We start from the raw sequence: 22,238 nt of genomic DNA on the forward strand, positions 1-22,238 counted from the left end.
CCAAAAGAGCAGAGCAATGAGATCAAAAGAGCCTAGGTCTCCAATATCTTAAAGCACTATCTCAGCCTGGATTGACCACCTCTAGGCTTCCTAATATAATGAAAAAAAGGTTCTATCTTGTTTAAGGTACTGTTTTTCTTTTGGAAATTTCTGTTATTGGCAGAAACCAATTCATACTTCTCTGTCTTCCATGTAATTCTCCACAACTCAGAGAGGAAGGACCCCTCCCCACCAGCACCTGTCTTTGAGGTCATTAATATGTACCTGTTTCCCTGGTCTTCTGCCAGCCCCCTCCCACCCTCTTTTCCAGCTCTGGCAATTTATTATCTGCTCACCATAAACCATGTTCTAACATCTCCCAGCCTTTGCTGCTTTCCTTGTAGCTGCCTCTCACAGAAAAACCTCGTATAGGTGCTTCGTATTACATGCAGCGTGCATGTGTTATTTCTAATCTTTACAATTCTTTAAGGTTGATATTATTCCCATTTTCAGACATGAAGATTGAGGCTCAGAGGTCAAGAACGTACCCAGGTTCACAGCAGGTAAAGAGGCAAAATCAAGATTCAAATCTAGGTCTTTGCAGCTCCAAAGCAAGTGGTTCCCAAACCCGGCTGATCGTCTGAAGCCTCTGGGAAATTTTCAAATATTCAGATTCCAGAGCTCTACTCCAGGATCATTATTAATCAGAGATTTTGGATAGAGTGGGAGAGTCTAGATTTTTAAGAAGATCCCAGATGATCTGATGCACAGCCAAGGAAATCAGGCGTGGAGGTTCTTCCAGCCTTTAAGGGTCTGGGCTGACCTCCAGAAGGTTCCAGAAGTTGATCTAAGGTCAGGTCTGGGACCAGCAGACCCATAGCTCTCCTCTCCCTAGTCCTCTTACCAGGCAGTACCCCCTCCAAGACGCTCCCTCTGAAGACATCCTGGGTGAACTTGGGCTTGTGGTCATTCTGGTCTGTCACAATGATGGAGATGTTCATGGGATCTTCCACTGAGGCACCATTCTCCGACACAGCGTGGCCAAAGAGCTGTGGGAACACAGGTCTGTGGTCAGCCTGGAGCTACCCTCCCCACCAGGCCCTGGGGCCATACTTCTCGTTGGATGCGAAACGTTACTTGCCTCATACTTGGCAATCTTCTCCCGGTCCAGTGGCTTATTCAACAACAACCAGCCTGTCTCCTTCTCTATGGAGAAGACACCCTCAGGGGGGCTATCTGCCCCAGGCCCCGTGATGCTGTAGAAAATCTTGGTGCCTCTGTCCTTATTAGATTTGAGCTGGAAGGAAAAGAAAATGGCAGCTGACAAAGTGACAAACATCTCACAATTGCAGCAAAGGACCCTCCATGGGGAGGGGTGGAGAGGCACTGCCTTATCAGAATCTGCTCCCATGATAGAGGCTTTCCTCTGCAGGCCCCAATGTTCAGCAGCAAGAAACCTCATATTCAGGCCTTTGGATGAGGGTCTCGCAGCCACCAGTGACTCCCAGGGAGAAGACACCATCATATACCTGATTCAGCTTCTGGGGGAAGGGACCCTTGCCATTCTCAGGGACAGATATCGGCGGGACCACCCATTCTCTTTTGCGTCTTCGTAAGATCCGTTTGGATGGGGAGATCTTCAGTGCCTTCCTTTCCTGCAAGGAGAGAAGACCCCTTAACCCAGATGTGCAAAGAGCAGGCACACACCCAACATCCTCTCACCTACAGGAGTTAAGGGTGAGGAGAGAGACCTGGAGGAGTCTATTGCAAAAGAAAACTTGGAATAGTCTATAAGTTCACCTATGGAGGAGAATCAATTAAATACACTACAGTACATTCATCTAGTGGAATACCATGCAGCTCTAAAAATGAGGAATGAGGAAGCCCTCTGTGCTGACATGAGAAGATCTTTGAAATATACTGTTAAATGAAAAGAACCAAGTACGGAACAGCTTAATATAGTTTAGTATTTTATTTAACCAACACTTACATAGTACTTAATATGTGTCAGGCACTGTTCTATCTTTTGTGTAAAAGGGTAAGAAAATAAGACTATATTTTCTTAAGATTATGTATATAAGACTATGTATATTTTCTTAGACATAGATGAAGTCTGGGGTCATACAGAAGAAACTAACAATGGTTATCTGTGGGAAGGGGGTAGGCATTGTACTGATATAGTGTTAAGTGTGAAAAGAAGGTGCAGACATGTGAATAGTAACGTTAGCTTTTGTATAAAAGAGAGGAGGAAAGTGTCTATTTTTATATCTGTATGTAATTATAATAAATATGTAAACTATAACAGATATATAACCTAAATATATAACATGTTAAACATATAAAAAACATATATAAACAAACTCTGGAAGCAAAGAAACTGGTAACAGTGGTTCTCTGTGTCTTCTCTTGGAGGGGTGGAGAGGGCATTAGGCAGATGGAGATAAAGGGAGATTGAGTATTCATTGCATAACTTTTAAATACTTTTTATTTTTGAACCATATGGATGTATTAGTTATTCAAAAAATTAAATTAAAAGAAACAAAGATGTATGGGCAAGTGCCTCAGGTCCATCTTCCCAGAGGCTCATGGGATTGGTAGTCCTGGAATTGCCTTCACTTGAGGTTCACCCAGATGATATGGGGGGGGAAGGGAAGTGAGACAGGCAATCAAGGGACAAAGGGGCTGGACCATTACTCACAAGGCAGCTCTCTGCCCCTCTGGCCTGACTCTCTGGTGCCTCTAGTGGGTAGCTGCCAGCATTATCCTGCTTAGATCAATACCCATGCCCACAGGTGTGGGCAACTGAGGGCTAACACTGCCTCCTCTGAAGGGGTAATGGGGCTCATAACAGCCACAGCAACCTCAGACTCCTAGCCAGCAGCAAGTTGGGCATGCACGGAGAACGTCTTTCTTCCGTCCTACAGGTGGACAAGGTGTCTTACCTGAACTGCTCCGCCATTCAGCACAGTGAAGTCGTCCTCAGCGCTAAGTAGGGCCGACTCTTGGCCAGGGCAGCCCAGGAAAACTATTGTGGGGAAGGGAGAAAGAGAGTATTAGGAAGAAGGGGGCTTCTGGAAGCTTTCCCAGGGGAAACAAGACCTGACAATAGCCCCTTGACTAGATCAAGTACTGTTCCAAACCACTGCAGAAGGAGACTTGGCTTACTTCCTGACCAGCAGTGTGACCAAATATGAGTTTCAGATGGAGCTTCCAAGTTTGGTCTTGAGAGGGAAGAACACTCCGTGGTCAGTTTGTGGGCCAAACGCCTTTCTTTGTTCATGAAGTCAAAGAACCAAGATCATAGACATTCAGCAACATTAGCCCTAGGTGGCCTCACGAGACGTAGGGTTGACCGAAGGTCACAGCTGGAGGCAGAAGATTTTCAGTATTTTTGAAGACCACGAGTCTATCTACATGCAATATGCATCCTGCTATGCCATCGCCCACACAGATCACTCTGGACCACCTCCGGTTGTTTCAGTTTGTTATGCGCCTTCTGAACCTCCCCTGCTTGATCCTTTAAACAAGCACTCTAAGCTAATAATTACCATTTACCAAGCCCGAGACTGGGCCCATTTCATCCTTACAACTACCCTACCAAGGCAGGTATTAGCTCCTTTTCAAAGATGAGAAACTGAAGTTCAGAAGTCAGGTTGGCCTGACTCCAAGGCATATGCTAGAGAGGACTCACAACCAATATTCTTACCTGCCCTTCCTTGTGGCCAGAGCATGAAATCAGGGAACCTGCCAGGGGCCACACCTGGGCCCATCTGCACCATGCTCTGGTCCTGTGGTTCCCCTAATGCTGGCCCAGACCAGAGCTCATGAGACCACATAGCACAACAAGGACACAGGGACACTGCTGTGCCACGTAAAGGTCAGCGTGAGGTCTCTCAACTGTCCTTTTGTCTCAGATTCTCCTCTAAAATTGTCCTTTAGTCTCAGATTATTGCTGTTGTAGTTCAAAAATAATCCTTCCTTAAAATAAGAATAACAGATGAGTTTTTTAACTACAAAAGTAATGTGAACATGATAAAGTATTCAAACAGTATATAATATTAAAAAGAATAATTCCAAAGGAGTAATATCCAGAATATATAAAGAACTCCTAAAACTCAACAACAATAAACAACCAACCCTATCTAAAAGAAAAAAAACAGGCAAAGGACTTGAAAAGACACTTCTTCAAAGAAGTTACACAAATGGCCAATAAGCATATGAAAAGATGCTTAATATCATTAGTCATTAGGGAAATGCAAATCACAATCACGAGATACCACTTCGCAGCCACTAGGATGGTTATTAAAAAAAAGGAGGGGCCGGCCCCGTGGCTTAGCGGTTAAGTGCACGTGCTCCACTACTGGCGGTCCAGGTTCGGATCCCGGGCGCACACTGATGCACTGCTTCTCCGCCATGCTGAGGCCGTGTCCCACATACGGCAACTAGAAGGATGTGCAACTATGACATACAACTATCTACTGGGGCTTTGGGGAAAAAAAAAAAGGAGGAGGATTGGCAATAGATGTTAGCTCAGAGCTGGTCTTCCTCAGCAAAAGGAGGAGGATTAGCATGGATATTAGCTCAGGGCTGATCTTCCTCACAAAAAAAAACAAAAAAAAAAAGGAAAATAAGTGTTGACAGGAAATGTGAAGAAACTGAAACTCTCCTGCATTGGGAATGTGAAATGGTGCAGCCGCTGTGAAAAACAGTTTGGTGGTTCCTCAAAAGGTAAACAGAATTACCATATGACCCAGCAATTCCCCTTCTAGGTGTGCACCCAAAAGAATTGAAAGCAGGAACTCAGACACCTGTACACAGATTTTCATAGCATCATTACTCAGAACAGCCAAAAGATGGAAACAACCCCAGTGTCCATCAAGAGATGAACAGATAAACAAAATGTGGTATATACACACAATGGAATATCGTTCAGCCTTTAAAAGGGATAAAGTTCTGATACATGCTACACCATGGATAAACCCTGAAAACATTATTCTTTTTTTTTTTTGTGAGGAAGATCAGCCCTGAGCTAACATCCACGCCAACCCTCCTCTTTTGCTGAGGAAGAGCGGCCCTGAGCTAACTTTTTTTTTTTTTTTTGTGAGGAAGATCAGCCCTGAGCTAACATCCATGCTAATCCTCCTCTTTTTGCTGAGAAAGACCGGCTCTGAGCTAACATCTATTGCCAATCCTCCTCCTTTTTTTCCCTTTTTCTCCCCAAAGCCCCAGTAGATAGTTGTTATGTCATAGTTGCACATCCTTCTAGTTGCTGTATGTGGGACGCTGCCTCAGCATGGCCGGAGAAGCCGTGTGTCGCGGGGATCCAACCCCGGGCCGTCAGTAGTGGAGCACGTGCACTTAACCCCTAAGCCACGGGCCGGCCCCTGAAAACATTATTCTAAGTGAAATAAACCAGTCACAAAAGGACAAATACTGTATGCTTCTGCTTACGTGAGGTACCTAGAATAGTCAAATTTATGGAGATACAAAGTAGAATAGAGGCTATCAGGGGCTGGAGGGAGGGGGAAATGGGGAGTCATTGTTTAATAGATACAGAGTTTCTGTTTGGGATGATGAAAAAGTTCTGGAGATGGATAATGGTGATGGTTGCACAACATTGTGAATTTACTTAACACCACTGAACTGTTTCTTTTAAAATGGTTAAAAGGGTAAATTTTATATTATACACATTTTATCTCAATAAAAAAAAAAAGAAGTATGAGGTGGGAGGTTACAATGAGACAGTCACTTTGGAAAACTGTTTGGCAGTCTTGACTGAAACTAAATGTACACATTCCCCAAGACCCAGCAATTCTATTCTGAGGTATAGACTCAACAAAAACACATTCAGCAAAAGACAGCATTATAATGTTTACAGCAGCACTATTTGTAACAGCTAAAAACTGGAAACAGTCCAAAAGTCCATCAAGGTAGAATGGATAGAAACATCGTGGTATAGTCACACAACGAGCTGAATCAACTACAAGGACATGCAACAACATGGATGAATTTTACAAACGTAAGGTTGAATAATAGAAGCCAGATATAAGAGAGGAAAAACTAACCTAGGTGAAAGAAGTTAAGACACTGGCCATTTTTCGGGGAGAGGGGTTAGTGAATGGAAGTGGGCAGAGGGGGCTTAAAAGCACGCAGAGCTGCCTTCAGCTCCCCAGAGCCTACAAGCTCACACATAGAGGCAGGATCCTTTGTGGGAAGGCTGGAATGTGTCCATGAGAACGAGAAGATTGCTTGGAAACCAGCCTGCTTCCTTGACGACATCTCCACTGAGGAGTTGTGGGCTGTGACATGCTCAGCCAGTGAGAGGAAGGGAAAGAGGGATCTAGGCCTGATTCAGCTCCAGGGGTTCCCGGGGCAGCGAGATCCCTAGGGTGACCTTGCTCTTTACCTCGAGCACACAGCTTTGTAGTCTCATCTGAGGAATCTCACTTTGCCTCAGGGCTGAAAAGACGGAGAATGATACATGGCAAAGGTTAAATCATCTTTTTTTTTTTTTTTTTTTTTCTGAGAAGATCAGCCCTGAGCTAACATCTGTGCTAATCCTCCTCTTTTTGCTGAGGAAGACCGGCTCTGAGCTAACATTATTGCCAATCCTCCTCCGTTTTTTTATCCCCCCCAAAGCCCCAGTAGATAGTTGTATGTCACAGCTGCACATCCTTCTAGTTGCTGTATGTGGGACGTGGCCTCAGCATGGCCAGAGAAGCAGTGCATCGGTGCGCGCCCGGGATCCAAACCCGGGCTGCCAGTAGCGGAGCGCGTGCACTTAACCACTAAGCCACAGGGCCGGCCCTCAATCATCTTAATATAGGGCGAAAGTTAAATAATCTTTGGGGTAGTACTCACTCCGTAGATTACTTATCCAGCTATGCAAAATGATATTTATAGTAGAGTTTTTAAATTATCTAGGGAAGTTCTTATGCTATGAAGTAAACCAAAGTAAGCAGAATGTAGAACTGCATATATACTATATGTAACTATGCACAGAAAAAAAAGACTGGAAGGAAATGAACCTTTCCAATGATTGGGGTTACCAGTAACTTACCTTCTATATTTTTCTGTAGGTCCAAGTTTTCTCTTAACGTGAATTGTGTACCCCCCAAACTCATATGTTTAAGTCCTAATCCCTAGTACCTCAGAATGTGACTGTATTTGGAGACAGGGCCTTTAAAGAGGTGATTAAGTTAAAATGAGGTCATTAGAGTGGGCCCTAATCCAATATGACCAGTGTCCTTATAAGAGGAAGAAATCTGGACACAGATAGTTACAGAGGGAAGACTGTAAAGACACAGGGAGAAGACAGCCATCTACAAGCTAAAGACAGTGACCTTGAAAGAAACCAACCCTGCTGACACCTTGATCTTGGACTTCTAGCCTCCAGAATCGTGAGAAAATAAATTGTTGTTGTTTAAGCCCCTCAGTCCATTTAACTTTCTTACGGCAGTCCTAGCAAACATTACAACGGGCATCAATCTCAAGAGTCAGGAATCCCTTTCCTCATGAATTACCATTAACCGCTAACATTTATATACTTTCTCATTTAATCTTCACCAAGCACCCTATGAAGTAGATTTTAAGGCCCATTTTCTAGATTGGGAAACTGAGAGGTTAAACAAATTCACTCAAGCTACATAGCTAGGAAATGGAAGAGCTAGAAGTGGTACCCAGACCCGTCCAGAGCCTGAGTCATTTTCTTAACCACCATGGTTATACAGTCTTTCTGATATACCCAAGAGTTTGTTTTCTTATCTCCTCCCCACCTCCCATGACCTATTCTCCTTCTCTACCTACTGAACAGCAGAGATTGATTTTCAGATGCTCATGAGGCAGTGTGATATTTGGAGAAAAGCACTAGACTTGGGGATATAATAGTACCTCTCTTATAGGGTTGTTGTGAGGATTCAATGAGAATAAATGCAAAGGATTGACAAACAGGATGCCTTATGGCAGGGTCTGCTGTTAATAATGGAGACAGAGACCCCCTTCTTACGCAGGCGTTGACATTAACTTGCCGGGTAATCCTGGGTAAGTCACTTGAATTCTCTGGGCCCCAGAATCAACTGTTTGCTGAAGATTTGAGCCTGAGGCCTGCCTTCCCTTAGCTTGAAAGGAGAGAAGCATGTTATTAAAGAGGTATTCAAGAGTCGTAGGACCAAACACACTTTCTCCTCAACGTAATAAGAAAAGCTTAAAGGGAATACCTAAATACACTAGGTGATTCAGCTCTGCTTAAAGCTGTGTTAAGGATGCATGCAAAGGTCCCTCAAAATTCTGTTAGCTGGAAACATCAAGATGCTGATACGGAACTTGAATTAACTTATTAGGAATTTAGATTTTCTCATTTGGAAGATGGAAATTAGACTTCACAGAGCCATCTTCACTATCAAATAAGATACAACCCCAAAACACAAATTTGTAAACCCCAGAAGTTTACAGAGACTCATATCACATGAGGAAACTGGGGTTCAGAGGTGAGATGACTTGCCCAAGGCCACACAGCTGGTAACTGGAATTAGTATGAGAATCCAGGGTGGTCAGATTCTAAAGCCAGGTTCTTCAACATAGCATTCATTCGAGAACTAGTTGAGTGTTTCCTATGTGCCCAACATCTTCTAGATCACTAGGTATGCATCAGGGAATGAAAGTTTCTATCCCCAAGTACCTTTAAATTCTTATAGGACACTGCCTCCTGTCCAAAATAACCTCTCCTCAGCTATCTACCAAACTGATCAACAATGCATTGATTGTAACCGCAAAAGTCCATACAACCTGAATGTCCATCATTAAGAGATTGTTTTATGATACCATCTACACAAAAGAACAGTATGCAGCCATAAAAAAGCTGTAAAAGATGAGGAAGCTCATACATATTGATATGGAAAGATCTCCAAGACATACTGCTAATCACATAAAATGATATAGAGCAATGTAGTCTATCCTAATATGCTAACATTTGTACTTATTTTTATTGTAGTATAATTGAATTAAAATATCCTATTAGTTTCAGGCACATATCATAGTGATTCGATATATTTATATACACTATGAAATGATCACCACAATAAGTCTAGTTACCATCTGTCACCATACAAAGTTATTACAATGTTATAGACTATATTCCCCATGCTGTACATTACATCACCATGACTTATTTATTTTATAACTGGAGGTTTGTAGCTCTTAATCCCCTTCACCTATTTCACCTGCCCCCCTACTGTATTTTTAATTGTATTTGAAAAATACCATTGGAAGGTGATCCAGAAAACTGGGCTTATGTGTGGAGACACCAGCAGCTAGGGAACAAGGATGAGACTTTTTACTATATGTTCTTCTAAATTCTGACCCACATGAATGCATTAGCTATTCAAACACTCATAAAAAATTAAGTCACTTTTCCCATTCTTAAAACAGCCTTGTTCCTAAGGGAAAGTCTTCAGCTAGCAGAGGGCTGGCCAGGTAAGTCAGCTATTTCCCTTAATGAGAGACTCGCAATGAGCTCTCCAATCCTGTCCTACCAGGTTACCCAGCAGGAGGCTAATGGACTGACTCCCCTATTACTCAGAAGCCTTAATCCCCCAAACTCGAAAAGCTGCCAGGAACCCAGAAACTCTCTTCCTGCTGTCTACAAAATCTCCTCCCTAGGAATGTACAACACACTTCACTACCCCATTTGCTGGCACATTTCCATTATTACATGGTTCCAAACATTTGTAGCATGGTATCAGGGCTGTCCACCTATTCTCAGAGGGGACAGTGCCAACAACCAAGAAGTCAGTAGTCACGTACTCCAAGTATACGTGCCTCCACTCAGGCTGCATATCCCAGTTGCACCACAGGGCCTGGCCTCATCAGTTCTAACCCACATTCAGCTGGATGCAGCACACACCAAAGGGCATGAGTCAGGTAGGCAGAAATAAGCTTCCAAGACCCACTCTCCCCGAGACACCCAGCTAAGTGTTTTCCCACCCAGATCCTCAAAAAATAACCTGCAAGGTGGATACTACTGCCCCCATTCTGACAACTCAGGAAACAAGAGGCAGCCAGGGGTTGAAGCGCCACAGGAAGCAGCTTCAGAGAGGTAAGTAAAATACCTAAGTATAAAGTAAATAAAGGATACGAGGCCCACAACTGGGAAGCAGCAGGACCAGATTTCAAGTCCTAAAGCAGAAAAGCAATGAAGAACACAGGATTTGGAGTCCGAAAGACTTGGGTTCAAATCCATATTGTGTGAGAATGAGACAGCTACTTCCTCGTCTGGAAAATGGGAATAATACCTACCTAACCTTCATAAGGTTACTGGGGTTGATTAAATGGGATAATGTTGGCACAGCCCTAAGCACTGTGTCTGGCTCACAGTAAGCCCTCGTTAAAAGGTAACTTTAGCCTACTCACAATTAACCTAGGTTTCTGACTCCAAGTCTGGGCCTCTCTCTACACCACAGAGAAACAATCCTTCAAAGTGCGTAAGGGATTAGCTACAAATGCTTTACCTGAGGGATGAAGCACCAAAGGGAGAAAGAAATACATAGGACCAAAGAGCATACTAGGGAGCTGGCTTAGCCTGCATTTGGAGAAAACTGTTTTGTAGGGGTGCTCTGTGGTTACTGGGGCAGGGGTGAGGGGGTAGGGGGGTGAGGGGGGGGCAGGCAGAGGATGGAGATCTCACAGACAAGCTGACCTGCCCAGGGAAACTTGCCGAGGCACCTGCAGGAACATGAGCAGTTTTCTTTGCAAGCCATGAGTCACAGAGAGGTTGGTGAACGGTAAGCCCTGGGGCAGATCATTACAACTTCCTCCCAGATGCTTCCTGGCTGTACTACTGGTTTCAAAATGAAACTGATCTGAAACCAAGTCTCATCATCACTCATCCCCCTTCTACATCGCCTTCTAACAGCTAGTGAAGTAAGCTGATTCCTGTTCCTGACTGCAGCCTAGCTCTACAAGGCCACAAATCTGGGCCAAGTCATGGGGGCATGAATGGGCTTGTGTCAAATTCTTTCTGGGGCAAGTTGGTGAGCACTGATGAGCACATAGGGCAACAGTTCAGATCTTAAGGCTGGAAAACAGAGACCTAAACATAGCTTATACCTCCACACCCACCTGGGCCCTTAAACAAAGTCATCTGACTGCTTTACACTCAGTTTCACCCACAGAGATTCTGCATCACAAAGCCAATGAACCTGATGAAAAGGTAGGTAAGTGCCATACCAATATAAATTGATAGCTTTCAGCATTGACCCTAAATACACAATTTCTAGAACATTGTTGAAGATGAGAGTTAGTAACTTGCGACAGCTTCTAGAGAAATTAAAAAAAAAAAAAAAAAAAAAAATCAGAGCTCTGTGTAGCTGCCCTAGATAGAAAGACATCCAATGGAACCAGAAGTCCCTGCCCTGTTCTCAAAGCTCCTCCCTAAAGACCATCCGGCCAAGCCTGCCCTCAGACCCTGAAATGGCACCACTATAAAACTTGGGCAAGAAGAGTTGAGTCCCTGGGGTACTAGAGCTGTTGAAATAAGAAAGCTTTTTAAATAGACATATAAGAACTGATGGATACTGGGCTGAGAACTCATTCCAGGCCTGCTTTTAGGTTAGAATTGCCTAGACACCTCCAAACTCCCAAGGGAACACCTCTGAAGGTCAGGAGCTTGTCTTCTCAGCCATGACATGGACATACTATGTAATCCCAGTGTCCAACCTTACTGGATGTACTGGCAAAATAAACCACCCATCTCTCTGGGGATAAAATGTCCTTCAAATGATCAATCTTGCCAGTTTCCCTTCTGATCTTTGGGCATTTTCACTAGAAGGGAAAAGTAATATCAGTTTCAAAGTGTTGTGGCCAAAAGACAGCTTGTGGGAGATGGGGGAGAAACAGTAGGGACATACCTAGCTCACAAAGGAAACAAACTTGTTTTTACAGCTATCACTACCTTCTGTTAAGGGACTGCGATAAGAAGGTACAAGGGGAAAGTATGTGGAATTGTCTTGAAAGAAGATTCTGGAATTTTCCTGACTAAAACTACATATAGAAAAAAGTTCACTTACTAAGAAATACAAATTAAAAAAACAAGTGTTGCGGAATACTTGGGAAATGGGTGCTGCTATATATTGTTAGAAGGCGGGGGAACGTAAATTGGCACAATCTTTTCGGCAATTAAGAAGCCTTAAAAAAGCCCTCTGACCCAGCAATTGTTCTAGGAAATTATCCCAGATGGGACAAAACCATACCTGCAAGGACGTTCATTAATGTTTGCTTACATAGTAAAATAAATAAATAAATAAATAAAAGCTTAATAACTTAACTTTCAACAGAATACTTAAGTGTGCTACAGTCGCTCAAATGTCTAATCTATAGCCTTAAGTGTAGTGAAAAAAAAAAAACCTATCAAGGAAAAACACTGCTCCGCTGAGGGGCAAAAAAGGTCACACAACAGCCATTTATAGTTTACAGTCTGAGCGTGACAATTATAACATAAAACATTAATATTTTTATACTTGTAAAAAAAAAAAAAAAAAGGGGAGGTGAGCCTCGGCACCAGGAAGGTGGACTAGCTCTGCCTAGGACCAATAATCTTCCAGGCTCAAGAAGCCCAAGAGGGCAGCAGACGAGCAGACCCTGATCCGCAAACACCAACGGTGCGGCAGCACAGGGAGCCCGCGAGGCATCCCGGGATACCAAGGGGGCTAGAGGCTGTTTGACTGACAAGGGAGCCGCCCCGCCGCATGCCGCGAAATGAAGCACCCAACGCACTCCACCCTCCCTGCAATGCCACAGCCACTTGGCGCCGTTAGAGGAGCCAGATTTTTCTTCCCGAAAGCAAGCCGAGAGCACAGCAAGCAGACCTGTCGCTGTGGAGATGTTTGTGATGATTCGTCACCATCTTCTGGACGCTAAGGAGTCGAGCACCGTGCTGGAGCTGAAGCACTTGGTGGAAGGCATTCTGAAGCAGCCACCGGCGCACCCCCGGCTTTACAAAGACGACCTGGACGACAGCATGACCCTGGCGGAGTGCGGCTACACCTGGCAGACGGCCCCCATTTACGCACCGTTCACCCTGCACCCGGATCTTCCTGCAGATGGAGTCAATGGGGCATTTGAGGCCTTCAGCTCAGAGCCCTTCTCCAACCCAGCGAAGAAGATGAGGCTGGTTTGTTAAGGAAGCCCGGCTGTGTGGAGGGCGAGCTGTGGAGCAATAAAACAATGGGCTTTGGGCCCTCTCCCCCCTCAGATCGGACACCTTCAACAAAGACTTACGTAGGGAAATGGACCTGGAAGATCTATTGAAAATGTTCATTTGAAAGACAAAGGTGCTTGCCCCCCCCCCCCCCCTACGCTCTCCGCTACGGGCGGTGGGGGCGGTTCTGAGGCGGTGGGGGCGGTTCTGATCCGTGGCACGCACCTACGCACCGCTTCTCCGGCCATGCTGAGGCGGTGTCCCACGTTCAGCAACTAGAAGGATGTGCAACTATGACATAACTATCTACTGGGGCTTTGGGGGAAAAAAAAGGAGGAGGATTGGCAATAGATGTTAGCTCAGAGCCGGTCTTCCTCAGCAAAAAGAGGAGGATTAGCATGGCTGTTAGCTCAGGGCTGATCTTCCTCACACACACAAAAAAATAAATAAATAAAAAAGACAAAGGTACTTTATGGGTGGTGGACCTCCATTTTGCTTACCTTACAGTTTTTCCATAGTAAACATGTATTTGATTTGCAATCAGAATGAGATGTTGTGATTTTCTCCCTTCTGACTAGAAAAGTTATATGGTAACCTCACGTTGTTGAGGAGAAAACAGTTGTTTATAGGGGAGTTGGTTTTGCCTCTCTACAGAAAGCTCTTTGGAAAGAGCTACATTCCTCAGGTTCCTCCTTACCCTTGGGAGCTGGGTCTTCCCTTATAATCCCCAGAGAGAAACCCAAGCTGGGCTATCCTCCACAGCACTCTGGGAGTTTGGAACATGGCTGACTCAAAGCTCAGCATGAGGTGTGCCGGCTGGCTCACTGATTCCCATCCCCAAAGACCATACCAGAACAGAGATCCTAGTGATCAACCTGGAACATCTGGGATAGCAATTAAGGGTCTGGTGGGTAGAAGTGCTGCACTTTGGCCCTGCAGCCTTGGGGAAGTCACTTCATATTTAAGCTGTTTAATAGTAAGCACTCAACAAACACAAGCCCTTATTAATTTCCAGTCTCTAAAATGGGAACACACATACATACCTAGGCTTAGGTTAGGGCCAAACAAGACATGTTGTGCTTTTCAAAGCACAATTAAGTATTAAAAACCAGGGAAAGTGATTTAAAAAGCAAAGCAAAAGAACAGGAAAGTGAAGGTCATTCAGAATCCTAATGTAAGATTAAGAAAGAATGGATTAGGGCCGGCCCCATGGCTTAGCGGTTAAGTGCGCGCGCTCCGCTGCTGGCGGCCCGGGGTTCAGATCCCGGGGGCGCACTGACGCACCGCTTCTCTGGCCATGCTGAGGCTGCGTCCCACATACAGCAACTAGAAGGATGTGCAGCTATGACATACAACTATCTACTGGGGCTTTGGGGGAAAAAATAAATAAAATTACAAAAAAAAAAAAGAATGGATTAACTGCCATAGAGGCAAGCATCAGAAATTAAATTCAAAATGCCCTGCTTCTTTCATTCACATCTCACCAATTTGTTCCTTTCTTTTAGATCTTCTCTAAAAGTGATACATTTAGCTCTTCACAATGGCCTTCCATGATATCACCAAGTAATGGTTCCCAAACACAGCTGATAGAATCACCTGGAGAACTTTTAAAGAATCCAGATTCCTTGCCTCCAGACCACCCATTATTTCTGCTGAATCAGTTTCTGGAGGTGGATCCGGGGAAGGTGGTTTGTTGGTTTTTTCAAGTTCCTGATTCTCTCATTTATTTCACATAAGTAGGTCAATTGATGTGCTTTTTGAGGGCATTTCAGAAGACGTATCAAAATTTCAAATGTCCAGAGCCTTCCTCCGAACAACACATATATCTGTCTATTCAGTATCGCCCCCTGGACGTTTTAAAGGTACCTTGAAATCAATGTCAAAAAGCAAACTCATGATTTTCTTTACTTTGAGCCTAAATATAGTGCTTTCCCACCGTCTCCCAGGGAACAACATACACACTCAGCTACTCAAACCCAAAATCTAGGTCTCAGAAGCATCCGAGAGTCTGGGTCTAGAGTACATGGGCTCAAATTTCAGTTCCACTACTGACTCTGGGCAAGTTTGTTCCCTCACCTATAAAATGGGAACGATGCTAATAAAATCCACCTCAGTTAAATGAGCTAATACTTAGCACAGTTCTGGAATATGGTTAGCCAGCATCATTATTTTCCTTGACCATTTCTCCCTCAGGCTCCCCTTTCCAGTCAATCACCAAGTTTCATGCCTGGGTCTTAGTACATACTACATCATCTTTAGCTAAATGAATGCAAAAATCTGTATTTAAAAAGAAGGATCTTTTAAAAATGCAACAGATGATACATTTGAGAAAATGAAATGAGATTACTTCCCTGTTTGAAACTCATTAATGGTGTGCCATTGTTCTTAGGATAAAAAACAAAATCTTTAATGTGCCCAATCTCTATCTCCACTGTCTAGCCACATTAGTTCCTTCTCTTAAACGCATCATAACCCCCTTACCATATGGCCTTTGCACATCATGCTCCCTCTGTCTAGAACAGTATCTCCCTACATTCCCACTCCAATTTTACCCAATTCACTCCTAACATCTTGCAGATCCCAATTCAAATGTTACTTTCTCGGGGAAAGCTTCCCTCAACCTTCCCAAAGTAGATCAGTTTCCCCTGTTAAAAACTCTCCTAGTTCTACATAATTTCTTCCATAGAATTTATTACAACTTGTAATGATATGTTTACTTGTTATTATCTAATTGTCTATCTTCCTTACTAGTCTCTTTGCTTGTCACTGTACCCCAACGCTAAGCACAGTACCTGGTACAAAGCAGGTGTTTAATAACTGTTGAATGAACTATGCAAATCCTTTGACCCAACAATTTTGCTTCTAGGACTGCATTCTAAAGAAAAATGTACACAAACTATAACAATGCTGCTGTTATTACCACCAACACCTAACATTTATTTACTGCATGCTTTTTCATACACTAACTCACTTAATCCTCACTACACCCTTATGAGATCCCTATTATTATCCCTATTTTACAGATGAGCGAACTGGGGCATAGAGGTTAAGTAACTTACCCAAGTTTCCACAGCTAGTAAGTGGGTAAACAGATTTAACCCAGGCACTGTGGCTCCAGAACTCCAGCTCAGGCACTCTATACAATTTCTTGTTAATGCCGTGGAGTTGATTCTAACTCCTCGTGACCCTGTGTACAGCAGAGCGGAACCCTGCCCGGTCTTTTTGCACCATCCTCTCACCTTATGGTGCTGTATCAGACAACACTCAACTGCTATTCTCAGGGTTTTCATGGCCAATTTTTTCTGAAGGTGGCGGCCACGTCTTCCTAGTCTGTCTTAGTCTGGAAGCTCCGCTGAAACCTATCAACCATGGGTGATCCTGCTGGTATTTTTTTTATTTTTTATTTTTTTGCTGAGGAAGAGTCACCCTGAGCTAACAGCTGTTGCCAATCTTCCTTTTTTTTTTTTTCCTGAGGAAGATTAGTCCTGAGCTAACATCTGTTGCCAATCCTCCTCTTTTTGCTGAGGAAGATTGGCCCTGGGCTAACATCCATGCCCATCTCCCTCTACTTTATATGGGACGCTGCCACAGCATAGCTTGAGGAGCAGTATGTCGGTCCACGACCGGGATCCGAACCTGTGAACCGTGGGCCGCCAAAGCGGAGCGTGCAAACTTAACCACTAAGCCACCGGGCCGGCCCAATCTTCCTCTTTTTTTTGTATGTGGGCCACCACCAAGGCACGGCCATTGATGAGTGGTGTAGGTCCGTGCCCAGGAACCGAACCCAGGCCACCAAAGTGGAGCACGCCAAACTTATCCACTAGGCCACCAGGGCAAGCCCACTCTGCTGGTATTTGAAATACCGGTGGCAAGGCTTTCAGTATCCCAACAACACACAGCCACCACAGTATGACAACGGAGAGACGGGTGGTGTGGTTCCCTGACTGGGAAATGAACCCGGCTGTGGCGGTGGGAGCACCGAATCTTAACCACTAGACCACCAAGGCTGGCATATATTATAATATGGTTATATGTTATACAAGCTTCAATTGCAGAAATTTGAAATGGTGCCATAAATGTTAAAATCTCACCTTGTATGCTAAGTTTGAAGAAGTGCAAATCCCTCAAATTAAGAAAAAGTGTAAAAAGTCACATAATTCCAAAGCCGGAGAGACTAGTGAATTGTAAGCATTCCCCTAGCTCCCTCACCCCACACACATACATTTCATATGTTCATATGAGAACATAAGTCTTGAATCATGGGAGTCATGATTTGAGGCTTTCAAGAATGCATTCTTTACATCAATGCAACCGCCCTGTACAAGACTGTTTATTACAGCAATATTTGGGTTTAAGAAAGAACCCATAAGCATCTCCTGAGCGAAAATAAGATCAGAAATGAGTATCCTCTTTAAGAATGGAAATCAACTTCTATTCAGCAAAACGCTTGCGGAACTAGATTTTGAAATCTAAAGAAAAACTTGAGAAAAATATCTTTTGCCTTGACTGAATGTCACATTCTCAAGCTCTCAACACCCAAGGAAAATAATGCTAGTGCTAATAAATTTGACAGTTTACTTGAGTTATGCAATTTAAATTTTTTTTATTTTTGGTGATTTCAAATGCTTTTGAAACATTATTCAGATAATTAAGTCATAAAACAATGGTTAGTGTGAAAACCAATGATTTTTGAATGGTATAGCACCCTTATTAAGCTTACTGCAAAGCCTGTTCTTTTTTTGTGTGTGTGTGAGGAAGATCAGCCCTGAACTAACATCCATGCCAATCCTCCTCTTTTTGCTGAGAGACTGGCCCTGGGCTAACATCCATGCCCATCTTCCTTTACTTTATATGGGATGCTGCCACAGCATGGCCTGACAAGCGGTGCATCGGTGTGCCAGTGCACACCTGGGGTCCGAGCCCGGGCCGCCAGCAGCAGAGTGCACATACTTAACTGCTATGCCACAGGGCTGGCCCCCAAAGCCTGTTCTTAAAGGCATTATTCAAACATAAAAGCTTAATTTATCCAGATAGGGTTAAGATAAACAATTCATTTGATCATCTTTCTACAGCAATCTTTCCTAATAAGGCGATTCCTGATAGCTGGATTTCTAAAAATCCAAACACTTTACAATTTTTATGTTAACTCCTCCCCACTTCCACATATGTAAAAGATAAAAATAGGGGATTAGCTAAATAAATCATGATATATCCACCATGTGGAACACTATGGAGCAGTTAAACAAGAGAGATGTGTATTTAACGGTCTGGAAATGCCTGTGATGCCTGTGATTCAGTAAGTTAAAAAAGCAAGTTGCAGAATAACGTTTGTATGCATGATATAATCCAATTCTTTTTTTTTTTTTTTTGGTGAGGAAGATCAGCCCTGAGCTAACATCCATGCTAATCCTCTTTTTTTTTTCCTTCTCGAGGAAAACTGGCCCTGAGCTAACATCTATTGCCAATCCTCCTCCTTTTCTTTCCCCAAAGTCCCAGTAGATAGTTGTACGTCATAGTTGCACATCCTTCTAGTCGCTGTATGTGGGACGCGGCCTCAGCATGGCCAGGGAAGCAGTGCGTCAGTGTGCGCCCAGGATCCGAACCCGGGCCGCCAGCAGCAGGGCACGCACCCTTAACCACTAAGCCACGGGGCCGGCCCTGATATAGTCCAATTCTTGTTTTAAAAATTCCTGTATGCATACATAACTTTTTTTGTACATAAAAAGGTCTATAAGGATTCACATTAAACCATTAACTGTGCTTATCCTTAGGGAGTAGAACTAAGGAAGAATGTTCATGTGTTTATTTCTGATTTGCTTCTATTGAGAGGCAGTGGAGTTCAGTGGTTAAAGCTCAGGCTGCTTGGATTTGAATCCAAGCTCTACTATTTATTAGCTGTGTGATCTTGGGCAAGTTACTTAACCTCTCTGGCCTCAGTTTCCTCATTGTAAAATGGGGATAATAATAGCACTACCTACCCTAAGAGATGTTATGGTGATTAAATGAGCTGATACATGTAAAATGCTAAGAACTTAAGAGCTGTACCTGTCACATAGTAAGTGCTACATATTTTATTGAAAAACATTGTCTTTACAGTGAACATATTCACGTATTAATGTAAAATCCCAACCAGCCAGCCCAACCCTACATAAACAGTATAAAATAGTATATATGGAGGGGAGTGTGATATAAATAAAAAGCTCCCTAGGCAATTCTGATAATCAGTCAAGCTTGCAAACTACTGACTCAGAGGCCAAAGGCAGGGGTAAACCAGGTGGAGTATGGTTCAGTCCCAGTTGGGGAACGCAGGAGAATTCTAGAAGTGGAAAAAGACCACAAAAGACAAGAAAATAGCAGGTCTTGAAGCCCTGGTGGGAAGCCCCGGCTGGATCTGACTCCACAAGGAGAGGGAAGGGTGTGGGCCTGGCATCTTGTTCTGGCTTGTGTGTGGAGAGCCCACAAGTAGCTGTCTTTTCTCCCTGCCTGAAGCTACAACAAGATGGGGCTCGTTGTGAGAAGGCAGCTAACTTTAAGCAAGACACCCAGGAAGGTAGTTGAGCCCTCCACCCCTGCCCTCAAACTGACCAACCAACAGTCTACCTCCTCATACCTCCAGGGCTACGGGAGGTACTTCTACACACAGGACAGTTACAACCTCAAAGCCAAGGAGCTGGGACCAGACTAACTTGCCTCAGGCCACATAGTTTGGGATGGGAAACCAGGCCTAGAACCCCATTTTCCCTTGCCTGTGCCCAGATGTACACCATCAAACCTGTCCCCACTGCTGGATTTGACAAGAATGTGAAGAATTTTTGAATGGACCTGGACATGAGGGCAAGAGAAAGCAGAGAGTATGCTATGGCTCCCAAATTTTGGAGAGGAATCTTCTCAGAAAAATACACATGTACTCTTGTATACAATTAATTCCAGGGGAGCAAAGACTTCCTAAAGCTAATGTGCGACCCTGAGGTTGGAACCCCGGGGTAAGATCAATCTACTTCTGGTCTCCAACATAAGTTTAAGGTTTCTTGGTAATAGAGATGTAATTTTGAACTAATCTTATGTGCTCTTCAACAAACAAAAGTGGGATTACTGACATTGGGGGGAAGAGGAAGGCCTGTGATTGTGCCTCCTCAGCCCCATTTCCCCATCTCACCCTTGAGATGCCCCCAAGTCCTAGGGGAGGACAGATCTCTCCTCCCTAGGGTTCTGTGGAGCCTAGAGAATCTCTCATGAGGGGGAAGCAGCCACCAGCACTGCCACCTCCTGGCTGTGTGGCCCTGGCTCTGAGTGGTCTCCTCAGATTTCAGACAGCAACAAAGCCAGAGTTGTGAGTTCACAGATGGGGTAGAGGGGGAAAGGAAGGTGTTCATCTGGCTTTCTTTCCCAGGATAAGGCATTTTGGTTCACTGAGCAAGCAGCAGGACCCCAACACAACTGAAGTCCAGCGGGACCATAGCTGCTGCAGCCTGGAGGGGATTCTGTCAGCTTGAGGAATTTAGAGACCACCAATGCTCTAGGTAACCCAGAACCACAAAAGTGCCCAGATTTGGCTGGGGGAGGGGGCACAGCGTTTATGTCAAGCTCCTCCACTCAGAGCAAGGTGGGGGTGGGGTGAGGAGAGGCAGAAGACAGCAGCCAGAAGCAGAGTCTCTGCTGAGAGCTGTCAGGGAGAATGGTATCTGAACCCTCCCTATTCCCCCACATCCTAAAAGGGAGGCCAGGGGTCTCGGATAGAAGTGCCTGGTGATTAACAGAGGCCTGTGGAGGGAACAGGAATTTGAAGCTCTTGGGTCAGAAGTTTAACTATTTCCAATCTTCCCGCAGCTTAACTGGGGCCAGAAGACTCACGACCTCTTCCCCTCTCTCACCTAACTCCCAAATGGTTAGTACCTCACACTTAGGAGTCCAACCTGGGTTCAAATCTTAACTCCAAATTTACTAGGTAGGTGACCTCGGAAAGGTTACCAAGTTACAAGCCCCAGTTAAATGGGACCAACTCTACCCCCCTCACGGGGCTTTTAGGAGGATTAAAGGGGTTTATTACATAAAGTACATACTGTAGTTTCTGGAACTCAGTAAGCTCTCAGTAAATGGTGTTTAGGTTGCATTTTTTTTGTCTCGTTTTGTTGGAAAGCCCTTCCTCACCAGCCCTGCTGCCTGGCTTGGCAATGCCAGGAAACTAAATGAAATGAAGAGAAAAATTCAACTGAGGCTGACCATGTCCTAGGGGTCTGGGAAAAGTCCGAAAGGGGAGTCAAGAATGGATGCTGAGGTGGGGCCCAGTGTCCTGGTTCCAGAGGAGACCTCAGAGACGCAGCCACTTCTCCTGTCTTTCCCAAACCCCTTGCTGCCTCTGTTATGGGATAGGACTAATTCCAAGCTAGACTGGACCCTGCCTACTTCTCCTTTTGCCTCCCCCAACCTCACACTCCATGGTCCAGCCAGACTAAATATGGGTTCCTGGACCCCATACGCTGTTCCTTTTCCAGGAACACTCTCCGCTACCTCTCATGCCCCAACCCCCTTGCCTAACTCTTCCCCAGCCTCTGGCTTGGACATCACTTCCTCCAGGTCCACCCGGCCCCCACCCAAGAACACGTCAGCAGCCCTTCTTATGTGACTCCACATTTTTTCTCCCCCACTTCCCACTTGATCATATTATATTATATATGTTACATATATAATAAATATTATACTTAATATATGTGCGTGTGTATAACTTATTTTGTCTGTCTCCCTCCACTAGCAGGTAAATGGCTCCTGAGGCCTGGATTTTGTGCATGTTTTGCTCACTAACGTATCCCCAGCACCTAGAACAGTACCTGGCGCTTAGTTGGTGCTCAATAAGTATGTTATTCACTATTAAATTCACTATTCACTATATAAAGGATTCACTATTAAAACTGCCTGGTGGCTGATCTGCTTCATCCTCCAATCGGGGAGCTCACTGAGGTTAAGGAGCTACGGGCCTTGCTCGCCTCTGAACATCTAGCACCCAGCAGGTACTCGGACATTTGTTGGTTGAATGACCACTCAGCTTGGCCTTGGGTCTCAGACACTTCCC

The 22,238-nt window shown here is 44.4% G+C and overlaps 1 protein-coding gene across 1 annotated transcript in view; it reads right to left on the reverse strand.

Annotated features, from left to right (window-relative positions):
- CDH3 (cadherin 3) overlaps window positions 1-22,238 on the reverse strand; it is a 43,775-nt gene that overhangs the window by 15,792 nt on the left and 5,745 nt on the right. Inside the window, exons 3-6 of the mRNA XM_014788511.2 lie at window positions 2,922-3,004; window positions 1,509-1,634; window positions 1,121-1,276; window positions 884-1,028 (exon numbers count right to left, since the gene is read on the reverse strand). Coding sequence (XP_014643997.1) covers window positions 884-1,028; window positions 1,121-1,276; window positions 1,509-1,634; window positions 2,922-3,004 — 510 coding nt within the window. The remainder of the gene's footprint in view (window positions 1-883; window positions 1,029-1,120; window positions 1,277-1,508; window positions 1,635-2,921; window positions 3,005-22,238) is intronic.

Source organism: Ceratotherium simum, chromosome 30 (assembly GCF_057802395.1).
Source record: "Ceratotherium simum simum isolate JZ-2026a chromosome 30, ASM5780239v1, whole genome shotgun sequence".
Classification (NCBI taxonomy): Eukaryota; Metazoa; Chordata; class Mammalia; order Perissodactyla; family Rhinocerotidae; genus Ceratotherium; species Ceratotherium simum.